At 35.2% G+C, this 13263-nt stretch overlaps 1 protein-coding gene and 1 long non-coding RNA gene across 2 annotated transcripts; one reads left to right on the top strand and one right to left on the bottom strand.

The window, feature by feature from the left end:
* Window positions 1–909: 909 nt before the first annotated feature.
* LOC141555854 (uncharacterized) lies at window positions 910–12338 on the top strand. Its single transcript, XR_012486361.1, has 3 exons — window positions 910–1108; window positions 10898–10996; window positions 11660–12338. It is a non-coding gene; the product is annotated as an uncharacterized LOC141555854 (long non-coding RNA).
* On the bottom strand, window positions 10767–12493 carry LOC141555853 (putative inactive ribonuclease-like protein 12). Its single transcript, XM_074289129.1, has 2 exons — window positions 12341–12493; window positions 10767–11464 (listed from the first exon to the last, which is right to left on the bottom strand). The coding sequence occupies exons 1-2, from the start codon at window positions 12378–12380 to the stop codon at window positions 10974–10976; spliced, it is 531 nt and encodes a 176-aa protein (XP_074145230.1). The 5' UTR covers window positions 12381–12493; the 3' UTR covers window positions 10767–10973.
* Window positions 12494–13263: the final 770 nt, after the last annotated feature.

Below are 13263 nucleotides of genomic sequence, written 5' to 3'. Positions count from 1 at the left end.
AAGAGAAATGGAACATATTGTTTGGGGAACATCAAAAAAAGAGTCAATATTATTAGATCAAAGAATATAGGAATAAAGGGCAGAAGAATCCTGGAAGAATGGGGAACTGTTAGATTAGGGAGGGTTTTGGATGTCAACATAGTAATCAAGTTTTGATCCTGAAAGTAATAGAGATTCGATGAAGTTTATTGAATGTGTTGGTACAGGGGGAGGTGACATGGGAAGACCTGTGTTTAAGAAAAATCAGTTTGTGATTTCAGAGAGTCCTGGAGAGACTTATGTGAACTGATGCTAAGTGAAATGAGCAGAACCAGGAGATCATTGTACACGGCAACAATAAGATTATGCGATGATCAATTCTGGTGGACATAGCTCTCTTCAACAATGAGATGATTCAAACTAGTTCCAATAATATTCAGTAATGAAAAGAGCCACCTACACCCAGAGAGAGAACTGTGGGAACTGAGTGTGGACCACAACATAATATTTTAACACGTTCTGTTGATGTTTGCTTGAATTTTGTTTTCCTTCTCAGGTTTTTTTCTTTCTAGATCCGATTTTTCTTGTGTAGCAAGATAACTGTATAAATATGTATACATATGTTGAATTTAACATGTATTTTAACATATTTAACATGTATTGGATTGCCTGCCATCTAGAAGAGTGGGGAGAAGAAGGAGAAAATTTGGAACAGAAAGTTTTGCAAGAGTCAATGTTGAAATATTACCCATGCATATGTTTTGTAAATAAAAAGCTTTAATAAAAAAAAAGAAAAGAAAAATCAGTTTGGTAGATGAATGGAGAATGGACTGGAGTGAGGAGAGACTTGTGGCAGGCAGACCAACAGGCTATTGCAATACTCTAGGCATGAGATGAGAGTCTTCACAAGGTTGGTTGCCACAATATCCCTGGAGATAAAAAGGCATATCTGAGAGATGTTGCAAAGCTGAAGTTGACAAGCTTTGGCAACACTCTGAATATGGGGAGCTGAGAACCTGAAGGATGTAGAAGAATTGACAATAATAGAGAAGTTGAGCTGAACTAAATGGCACAATCTATAGAGCATTGGTCCTGGTGTCAGGAAAGCTGAACTCAAATCTATTTTAAGGTATTTACTAACTATATAGTCCTAGGTTTGCCTCGGTTTTTTCAACTATAAAATGGGAATAATATCATCTACCTTCTAGGTTGTTGGAAGGATCAAATGATATAATATTTCTAAAGCTCTTAGCACAGAGCTTGACACATAGTAGTTGCTTAATAAATGCTTCTTTCTTTCCTTCCAAGTTTGGAAGAAGGAAAGTTATAGGGGAAAAAATAATGGATTCAGTTTTGGATGCATTGGGTATCTAATTTAACATATCTGAAAGGTATTTGTAATAATGACTTTGAATATATGTATATATATATATGTATATATATATATACACATATATATATAATTAAATTTATATAAATAATGTGTAATTTATATATGTATGTGTGTACATATTTTTGTCTCCTCCCATTTAGAATGTAATCTCATCAAGAGTAGTAAAAGTTTCTTTTTTTGTACTTGTACCCTTAAGTACCTGATTTGAACTGTCCAAAAATGGAATTAATTCTTTTAGGAAATATTGAGTTCCTTGTTATTGGAGATCCTCTGGCGAAGGCTGTATGATCACTTGTAAGATATATAGTGCTCAAGATTTTGCTTTGAGGTAAAGAGTCATTCTGATGACCTCTGAGATTGCTCTGTAAAACGCAACTTGAGGCTGAATTTAAGGAATAACCTTTCTAACAGAATTCAAAACAGTTTTTGTGAAATAGTGAATGTTTTTTTACTGAAAGTATTTAAATAGGGAGTGGATAACAAATGACTTATCAGGAATGTCTTTGAAAAGATTCTGAAATTGGGTAGGGCATTGAATTTTAGAATCTATGAGGATCCTGTTTGATTTATATAATTCCACAAAAATCCAATCATGAGTTCATAACATTTACAAAGAGAATTCTGAGAAATAAAAATCACCCATACCTACCACAGATTTTAGGGGAGTCTGGAAAAGGATGATATAAGGAAACAACAATGCAGGTAAAGGACACAGAAAGGAAAACTCAGAGAAAGAAAGGAACAAGGAGGAATTAGTAGGAAGCAGCATGTAAGAGAGGCTAAGAGAAATTAATTAGGATAGTTAAGTATATTTTACCCTCTATTCTCAAAAAAAAAAAATTAACTTAACAAATCCCATATTTCTAACCAAATATTTTGAAATGAGTAATACTCAAATGTCTAGGATGAGTGGGTGAAAGAGATTAGTACATGTTCCAAATTAATGATCTGCTAGTACAGCTTGAGCTCTCCAGGAGAGGAACTAATAGATAAAAATCTCAAAATGCCCTTAGTGTCTCCACATTCTCCTAACCTTACAATTCTTCCCTTTGACCTCTTCTCAGATGTGGTTACGAGATATGCCTGGTCCATAGTGGACCAACAGCAAAAGGGCCATCTGTATGATAATATTTGGGAAGGCAGGGGAATATCACATACACACAAAACTTATCAGATCAACTTCATTAAACTCAAAAGAGCTCACATCTTGAGAATCTGAGTCCTAATGATTTAACTAAGAGGTCTGAATTTGTATTCCTTAATCCTTTTCATTAATGTAACAAATTGTACTTTTCACAAAATTTATACACATGATCTTGGATAGCTTTAAGATAGCTCTGAGAAGTAGGTACCTCTCTACATGAGAGCAGAAAAAGCAGGGGCCCAAAGATTTATGCAAATTGTTTAAAGTCATATTGCCACTTAATGGCATACTGAGACTTAAATGATAGACTTTCAACACTTTAATCCAAGACTCTTTTTGCTACTAACTGTTATTTCCCCTTAAATAGACTTCTGGTAATTATTTTTCTTCGTGATTTTTGGAACTTGGTAGTTATAGATAACATATGAAAGGAGATAAAGAAAAGATAATAAAATTCATTTGGAAGAACAAAAAGTCAAGAATATCAAAGGAAGTAATAGGAAAAAATGTAAAGGAATTTAGCAGTACCAGATCTTAAACTATATAATAAGGCAGTAATGATCAGAACAGTAACTTTTCAATACTTAAGTTCAAATCTGACCTTAGACACTTCCTAGCTGTATGATCCTGGGCAAGTTACCTAACTCTGCTTGCCTCGGTTTCCTCATTTATAAAATTATTTAAAAGAAGGAAATGGCAAATTATTTCTAGTATCTTAATAAAAAAAAAATAAGATCACAAAGAATTGGACAAGACTGAACAACAGCAAAATTTCTGCAAACTTTTTTTTTCTCTTTTTTTTTAATTTTTAATTTTTTTAATTTTATAATTATAAATTTTTGACAGTATATATGCATGAGTAATTTTTTTTTTATAACATTATCCCTTGTATTCATTTTTCCAAATTTTCCCCTCCCTCCCTTCCTCTACTCCCTCCCCTAGATGGCAGGTAATCCCATACACTTTACATGTGTTACAGTATAACCTAGATACAATATATGTGTGTAAATCCAATTTTCTTGTTGCACATTAATTATTAGCTTCCGAAGGTATAAGTAACCTGGGTAGATAGACAGTAGTGCTAATATTTTACATTCACTTCCCAGTGTTCCTTCTCTGGGTGTAGGTGTTTCTGTCCATCATTGATCAACTGGAAGTAAGTTGGATCTTCTTTATGTTGAAGATTTCCACTTCCATCAGAATACATCCTCATACAGTATTGTTGTTGAAGTGTACAGTGATCTTCTGGTCCTGCTCATTTCACTCAGCATCAGTTGATGTAAGTCTCTCCAAGCCTCTCTGTATTCCTCCTGCTGGTCATTTCTTACAGAGCAATAATATTCCATAAACCTTCATATACCATAATTTACCCAACCATTCTCCAATTGATGGACATCCATTCATCTTCCAGTTTCTAGCCACTACGTAAAGGGCTGCTACAAACATTTTGGCACATACAGGTCCCTTTCCCCTCTTTACTATTTCTTTGGGATATAAGCCTAATATTCTGCAAACTTCTAAGTCTCTGTGTAGGTCTCTTTCATCTTATAAATATTCAGGTTGTTTTTTTTTTCCCTCTAAGTATAGAGTCTTATACCCATTTCTATTAAATTTCATCTTCAACCAGAGGTAGTTTGAGGTGATTTCTGCCTCTATATATGTTCAATCTTCTTTGATTTACAGCAAAAGAGTTGAAAAAAATGTAAGAAATGAGTAATGTGGAGAGGGCAAAATATAAACACAAAGGTCCTTCAACATTACATATGACTATTATAATAATTGCTAGAAAAAAAAACAGTCTATTCATGTGGTAAGGAGACAGTAGATAAACAGTTGGTGATTCTTTTAAACCTTGCTGCAATACTTTAAAACAAATGAACAACAACAAAGGAAAGCAGAGAAGGAACATGGACTTGGACCTGGGTTCAGATTCTACCACTAATCTGTGTGACCTTAGATAAATTACTTACCATACTCCAAGGACCTCAGTTTTTTCCAATATAAAATAAGGAAATTGAACCAGATGATCTCTGATGTTTCATCTGTCTTTCTAGGAACCTATAATATTCCAGGGCTTAAGAAATGCATCTCTGGAGGATTTATGAAAAGGCATGGACAAGAAAAACAAGCAAACAAAAAAATTAGAAGATTTGGAAGGAACTGAATTTGTATACACACAGGGATGAAATCACAGATGCATCAGCGTATCAAAATATCCTCCTTCTGGAGGTCTCAACTTTCTAATTAATAGTTTTATTTCTACACTGCTAAAAGTAGTTCTTATTCAACAGCTATCAAGGATTGCTTTTCTTTTTCTCACTTTGACAAATAATATCCAGATACAATAAACAGTTTGGATATACATATGCATAATTATGCACATATTCATACACATACATATATATATATATACATGAGCACACACCCTCATATATGTAGTATATATAATTTTTCCTTTACCTAAGATTTATCATGTCTTTTTGCATCTGATGAGGTGCTAATGGGATAGAATAACTAGGAATCATTTTTAAGTGGTGAACTAGAGGAAAGAGCCAATTTATAATTGCTGACATTTATTTTATTGGAATTTTATAATTCCTAACATGTTTACTACTCTTTTTCAAGACCTGTTCTTCCATCACCTAGACTATTAGAAGAGCTTCCTTATTGGACTCGACTATCAGTCTCTCCTCTCTCCATTCAATTACACATAGCTGCCAAATTGATAATCATCAAACATAAGTCTGACCACGACATTCTCCTGTCTAAGAAGTTTTAATAGCTCCCTTTGCTTTTATGATAAAATCTGAATTCCTGGGCTTTTTATTTAAAGCCTACTAAGAAGGGAAATCCTTAAATGAGATTCCCAGTATGAACATTAGTACTGGTCCCAAAAATTAGTATTCTAATTCAATCATTTTGGGGAAGAGAGAATTTCAGATAGTCTGACAAAGAACTACATCTTCGTTTGAGTGTCATCTTAAATTGCCTTGGTACGTTAAATAAGAGGTTAGTTTGTCTTTTTTTAAAATAACTTAAAGCAGGGACAAAATAGTAACAAAGAAAAAGAAGTCAATAATGTTGAATAGATTGAGCATCTATTATGGGTAAGGCATTGTGCTAGGCATCCTAGAAGATATGAAAAAAAACTGCCTTTAATAGTTCTAATTTAATTACCCTGACCTCAAGGAGATAATATTCTAATGGGGAAGACAACATGCAAACATGGAAAATATTGAGTGACTGAGAGGATAATCTCTATAATCACAGAAAATTGTTAATACCAAATGTAAAGTTCACCACCACTAACTCTTAATTATCTTAGCAGTGTCAGAATTCCAGGATTGTCCTAGTATTCCTACCCTTAAAGATAGTATCAATTAGGTTGAGCTGAGCCACACCTTAAGTTCCCCACCCTAGAACCTCTCCTAACAAAGCCAACTTGATCTAAACTATATCCTCTTCAATTAGGATTCATGGCTTGAAGGGCAAAAGAGTCAGAATGAAGTGGCTTTCCTTGCTTAGATTGTCAAGAGAGGCTGGCACCTCACAACCAGGCCTTACTATCTCATACTATCTTCTCCCCCACAGCTCCTTTTCATAGGTCTCTTAGTTAGGGCACTATGTTCTGCACTCAGGAGACATCTCTCCTGGTGGCAAATTTCTCTCAATTAAAAACACTTTATTCCTAAGTTCATGACTTTGATTTATTTCAAGACTTGACTAGAGTAATAGAGAAAATAGGAAGGAGGTAATTAGGAGAAAAAACAATGAATTCTATTTTGGATATGTTTATTTTAAGATATCTATTGGATATCCAGGTTGAGATAGTTGAAAGGTAGTTGTAGATATAATATCGAGGTTATCCTAGAGGTTGAGGAAAAGAAAGATAAATTTGAGAATCATCAGCATAAAGATGGTAATTAAATCCATGGGAGCTAATGAGATCATCATCACCACTTTTATTATTATTTTTTCTAATTTGGCTATCTTCTTCTCCTTTCTCCCTCTTTCTATCAAAGTAACTAAATTTTATATAGTAGCTTAGGATTTATGAGTTACTTTACATCTTTATTCCCTTTTATCCTCTCAATAACTTTGTGAATTAAGTACAGTTATTATCTTCATTTTCCTCCTTAATCTCTCTTCAGTTTTTGACACTATTACCCTTTTCTTACCTTTCTGATTACTGCTCTTAGTCTCATTTGTTTAATTTTTATCTGGGATATGCTGCTAATCATGAAGGTCCAAGTTTTGACTTGGAATATATTATTTTGTTTGATATCAGCCCTTGTGGATTCAATGATCATCTCTAGATAAATGATTCTCTGAACTATTTAAACAGCCAACTTCTCTCCAGATTTCTTGTTTTGCATGTCCAACTGCCTATTGAACATCTTAATCTAAATTTCTTGTAGACATTTTAAACTCAATATATCTAAAACATTATTATCTTCCCTGCCCCCCAATTGCTCCCCTCTTCCTATTTCCCCTTTTACTATTGAAGGTTCCAATATCCTCCAATCACCCAGGTTTGAAAATCTACTTGCCATCCTCTATTCCTTATTCTCTCACTCCCTATATTCAATTTGTGCAAAGTCCTGTCAATTCTATCTTCATGACATCTCTCAAAAAAAACTCCAGTGTCTCCCGATCACCTCTAGTATAAAATATCAAATCCTATTTGACTTTTAAAACTCTTCATAATCTGACCTCTTTCTATTTTTCTAATCTCCTATGGGGTCCAAAATGTCCAATTTACAGTAAGAAAAACTGAGGTAGAGCTCTGCGCTTTATTAAAGGATACATGGCCCCTTCTAATGAAGTGGACCTCAAATCTTTCTCACAATTTAAGATGCTCCCTTCTATGTATTCTGATGGAAGTGAATATCTTCATCATAAAGAAGATCCAACTCACTTCCAGCTGATCAACGATGGACAGAAACAACTACACCCAGAGAAGGAACACTGGAAAGTGAATGTAAAATATTAGCACTACTGTCTACCTACCCAGGTTACTTATACTTTCGGAATCCAATACTTAACGTGCAACAAAAAAATTGGATTTACACACATATATTATATCTAGGTTATACTGTAACACATGTAAAATGTATGAGATTGCCTGTCATCTAGGGGAGGAAGTAGAGGGAGGGAGGTGAAAATTTGGAAAAATGAATACAAGGGATAATGTTATAAAAAAAATTACTCATGCATATATACTGTCAAAAAATGTATAATTATAAAATTAATTAAAAAAAAAAAAAGATGCTCCCTTCCTCAAGGGCCTTTGTGTTAAAGGGCTTGACACCCAGAAACACAGATGAAGCAAAATCTTACTGGTTGACAGACTTTGTCCTTGACCTTTCAGGAAAGTCTACACAAAATAAAAATTCCCACTGGTTGACACATAAATTGATGAATAGACCTTGACTGACCTATCTTGATTTTTCAGGAAGTCCTACCAACCTGATGAGCAAACTTATGTGATGGGCTAATAAACAGATGTCAAAATATCTACATGAGCCAATAGACAAATAAAAAGGCAGCAACCAGCATCACTCATTGGCTAAATGCTCATGACCATCTGTCCATGTTAGGCAATAGAGGAATGGCAAGACATGGAGGGGTAACAAAAATAGCTGGAGGACTTTCCCTGTCTTCGAGTTGCCTCTGTTTTGTTGGGCTGGGTCACCCTAATAAGGAAAAATAAGTTAGTTTCTTATGATGAAGCAAGTGAACTTACAACTTGTAGTTCTCAGTTCTAGGGCCTAATACCCAGAATGTACAGTTACTTTCCCTATGGAATCATACCAGTCTGATTAATGTTGATTGGAATAAAATATGAGTCCAATTAATCATCACATTTCTTACAACTTACTACCCTCCACATATTCAGGGATCTAATGCCTCGGGTATCCTTGCTGTTGCTCATATAATACATTCTATCTCGTGACTCAGGAGATAGACTATCTGATTATCTCCGATTCTTTTTTTTCCTCCTCCTGGCTTTCTTGGCTTCCTTCAAATCTCAACTGAAATATAATCTTCTACAAGAAACCTTTCTTGATCCCAGTTAATGCTAATACTTTCCTTTATAATTATCTCTTGTTTATTCTGTGTAGTCTTATTTATAAATTGCATGTTACCTCCCCCATTAGATTGTGAGCTCCTTGAGAGCAGAATCTGTTGTTGAGTCTTTTTTTAAATCTTGTTTTGGTAATGTTGTCTTACCCATTAGATAATGATCTCCTGGAGGGCAGAATCTGTTTTTGCCTTTTTTTATTTTGCTTCTGTAATATTCTTACTCATTAGATTGTGATCTCCTTGAGAACAGGATGTTTTTGGCCTTCTTAGTATCCGTGACATTTATCATCACATAGTTAAAACTTAATAAATGCTTAATGATTTGACTTTTACCTATGAAGAAAATGAGGCTGAGAAAAATCAAATGACTTACCTAGAGTCACATTTCTAGAAAGTTTCTGTGACAGGAACTGAGGTTTTCTTAACTCTGTCTTAGACTTGCAAGTGAATTGAATTTAAATGAGGTAGAACTGTTCAAAGTCAACAACCTCACTCTCTCCTCCAAGATCATCTGAGTCCAGTGGCAAAACATAGATCAGAAAATGACGCCAAATGCAGTGGGAGACCTTGGCCTTTCTATGCTTTATGCTAAAATCATTCCCAGGTCTCAGTTGTAAGAGGCAACATCCATTCAGTGATTTAAGACTATCTAAGAAACGAGAGGAAAGATGGCCTGGTTTGCCTACTAAAAAAAAAAAAAAAAAAAAAAAAAAAAATCAAACTGAGAGGGGAAAACTAAGGATTTCTGGCTACAACAATTGCTATTTATACTCACTCTGAACCAAACAAAGACCAAATGAGTCTTGGACTGAGATCTATTATTGGCCAATCAGTGAGAGCAAGAGTGATTTAGGTTTAAAGCATTCCAGTAAGATTTATCAAAAGCCTGGTTTTCTAGAGCTCTATTTCTAGAAATTATAAATAAAACAACACAGGACAAAAGTTAGTTGTACCATCTAGCAAGTTCAGGAAGCTTGAGGTGGAAGGGGGGGGGGCAGTAATGTGTGCCCAAGTAAATACAAAATATATGCAACATGATTTCAAGAGGAAGAGATTACTAATAACTGAGAGTGTGGGAGAAGGGGATTAGATAGGAAGTGACATCTGAGTTGTACTTTGAAGGAAGCTAGGGTATCTACTAGGCAGATGTTAAGAGAGGGTTCATTTTAGATATTGGAACCTACTTGTATAAAGTTGTGGAAGCAGAGTTGTAATGTCACGTATAAAGATCAGTTAATCAAAAAGTAGTTAAATTGTAAGAAAGTAAACAAAAAAGACTAATGTAAAAGAAAGGAAATAAGCATTTATCAAGTACTTACCATATACCAAACATCATGCTAAGCACTAGTTACACATATTACAAAAAGAAAGACTGACCTCAAAGAACTTATTTTCTAATAGGGAAGACAAAATAAAAAAGGAGCTAGAAAAGATGTATATGTAGAGGAATGTAGCCGAATAGAGGAATATGTAGCAGAAATGGAGGCAAGTGAGATAGGACATGGTTTTAAAGTATAAAGAAAGTCAGGAGTAGAAGGAAAGTAGGCCTCTATGAAATAGAGGTTTCTGGAATAAGTCACCAGTGGGAGAAAGGGTGTGTGTTTTTCTTGCTAAGAGATAATTTCATGGTGAATAGGGCGTGGGGTGGGCAATGACCACTTGTTCTAGATGTTAAGGGAAGTTCCAGGATGAGGCAGCAATAGAGAAGACAAGTATCTGAAGTCCAGAGAAAATCAGGAACAAGGTTGGAAAGAGAGAAAAAGCCTTTCTTCATTCTTTCTTCCCCTAAGTATATTCCCCATCTCTAGTTTTCTGCTTAGGTGCCAACATCCTCATGCTGTCTCTACTCCCCTCTCAAGTCTTTGTGACAACCCAATTTCAATTTAAGCATAGATCTGATGAGTTCACTCCTGATAGATGATTAGTAAGGTTTAATTAAGGCTTATTTTATCTAATTTTTTTTTTCATTTAACAGAAGCAAAGATGAACCAAAAGTATAAAGTTATAATAGAATTTTAAACAGTATCTTGAAGAGCATTGGAACCCTTCCCCGATAGCCTTGATAAGCATCTATTGTACTCACTCAACTCATAAGATATAAGTATCTATTTGGTATATCTACAGCAAGCTTCCAGCATTCCCAAAAACAATCACAGCTCATCATTCAGGGAAGTAAATTATTTTATTGAGGGAGAAAAAGCAAGTGGAGTTAAATCAGAGCTTTTTACTCTGGAAAGAACATTACTGGTCCCCGGCTTCTATACTCAGGAGATCTCCTCCCCTCATTTCTACAGTGGTCATTCTAGAGATCAGTGAAGATGATTCACAGCTGGAGATGGAAAATAGGGAGTCCCAAGCAAAGGAGCTGATCTACAAATCCTCCACAATCCCATGTAAGTATACAGGCCCTAATTCATCACAGTTGAAGAGGATAGACTCAAATTTGGTCTGAGAGTTGTACTTGCATCCTGGAAACTTTGTTCCTTCAATAAGTTTACAATATGTCAGCTGAAACTTCACCTGGCTCTGGTGGCAGTCCATTCTTGAGGGGTACTTGCATGTAGTAAGAGTAGTGAAATTTTTGCAGATACTAATGAGTGTTTCTATCTTCTCATGAATGAATGTGTGCTTCTGCTTGCAGTTGTTTTTGGGATTCCGGATTTTTCTCAACAGCATCATGGCGTTACAGTACCTGAACAAGTGTTGAGACTTAGGATAATCTATATGTTCCTCCTCGAATGTCTTTTCAATTAACCAGTTATCATTATTCAGATCTTTACTCAGGCCCAGCATCAGAAGGAAAGCAAGCACCAATAACAGCAGCAGGGGGAAAATCCCATTCACACTTTTTGCTTTCTCTCCTGTGGAAGAAGAGGTGGAAGAAGAACTCAGAGGGAAAACTAGAGACTTTCTAACTCCATTTCTTTCTCGTGATTTTCTAAAACCTAAAGTGAATGCTATTTTGAATTCTTTCCATCCTTCAAGATCTAGGTCATGTCTCACCTCATCCATGAATCTTTCCTGACCACATATGTCTTTTTTTTTCTTTTTTACAGTCCTTCTGTGCTTAGACTCATTGGAACCGGCCCTGGAATCAAGAAGATCTGAGTTCAAATCCAGCCTTGGATACTTAGCAGCTGTGTGACCTTGGGGGGCAAGTCATTTATAACCATCTATAACTTAGAGCATTTTTGCCAAGAAACCCCCCAAGTGGCAACACAAAGAGTCAGACATGCCAAAAATAACTGAACAATAAACAACAGGAATAATTCTCTCCTGTGTGTCAATCTTGTTAGACTGAAATGTCCTTGACTGACTTCAAGAATAAATTTCATCCCACAGCATCTGGCATTTTTCTGGGCAGAACATGGATACTTATTTAACATTTTCCCCATGGAATGCTAAAGCTAGAAAAAAAAAAAAGTTACCCCTCCCTCATATTTGCAGATAAAAGAAGAGAGAGGGAAAACAATTTGCTCAGAATCACACAGCAAATTAATACCAGAATCAGGATTGTTACCCAGTTCTCCAAACTTTCAACTGATTGTTCCTTCCTCTGAGCCACAAAAACCTCTTTCAGGCACTATTTCCTTTTCCATGCATTTTGCTCAGTAATCACTTCCCTGTACATAACATGCATCCTTCTTATTCTACAATGCCCCCCCCTCCCTTCTTCCACTCCATTCCTTCTTTCTCTGAGTCCTGTCATGTCTTAAGTTAGGATTATTTCTCCTCACCTATTTTATTTGCTGTAGTTCTTGCTGATGCTAGATCCATCTGGTCATGGGTCTGAGAAGTTCTTTGTGTTTCTTGGTTTTCCAGAAATGAATTTGAAGAAGCCCTCTTAGATTTGGGAGTACAGAAAGAAAAGGAGGGACCTAGATAAGAGGTGTGTTAAGATATCATTGGAGGGGAAGGGAGAGTTATAGTCAGAGGAAAGGTGGAGCTATACATGTTATGAGCTGGTGATTATTAAACAGAAGAGGAGAGAAATCATTCCAAATTTGAATATGGGTTATGTAATAAGGGAAAGGTTGAATAGACATCTAAGTAAATAAGTTGTTATGGTAACACTAGTAAAACCAGTAAAACACTTTTTAAATATTGATATTAGAAAACAGGGCTAGATGCTATTTGTAGGCTATTAAAAACACATTAAATAGCAAAGTTTGCAAAGAACATTCCTTACAATGACACCATGAGAAAAGTAATATCAATATTATCATTCCCATTTTACATATGAAGAAACTAAGGCTCTGAGATGTTATCTGCCTATGAACACTTTTCAGTTATCAAAAGTAGCATTAATTCCTTCTTGTAATTTCATAGAATGTTCTGGAGAATATGATTTCACCTTAATATTTTAAGTCTAAATTAATAATTAGCAATATTATATTAAAGTTTTTCAATGTTATAAAAATATTGAGCCCCAGTTGATAGATGTTATATGTTAAATGTCAGCATTAGGTGTCAGCATCAAATTCTAAGGATCCTACTGGGAAAAACATACTATCTTCTTTAATAGTCCAATGATTCACAAAAGTTAACTCTTAAAATATCCAGTGGGGAAAAAAAGGTAAGATGAATAGAAATACATTCCTGTTCAACTTCTGGCCCCAGACCTAGCTTCCTTCAGATGGTACCAAGGCCAGGACAGAAG

This window comes from Sminthopsis crassicaudata, chromosome 2, assembly GCF_048593235.1.
Source record: "Sminthopsis crassicaudata isolate SCR6 chromosome 2, ASM4859323v1, whole genome shotgun sequence".
Classification (NCBI taxonomy): Eukaryota; Metazoa; Chordata; class Mammalia; order Dasyuromorphia; family Dasyuridae; genus Sminthopsis; species Sminthopsis crassicaudata.
Note: the sequence above shows the minus strand (reverse complement) of the source record. Positions and strands in the feature narration are given on the sequence as shown.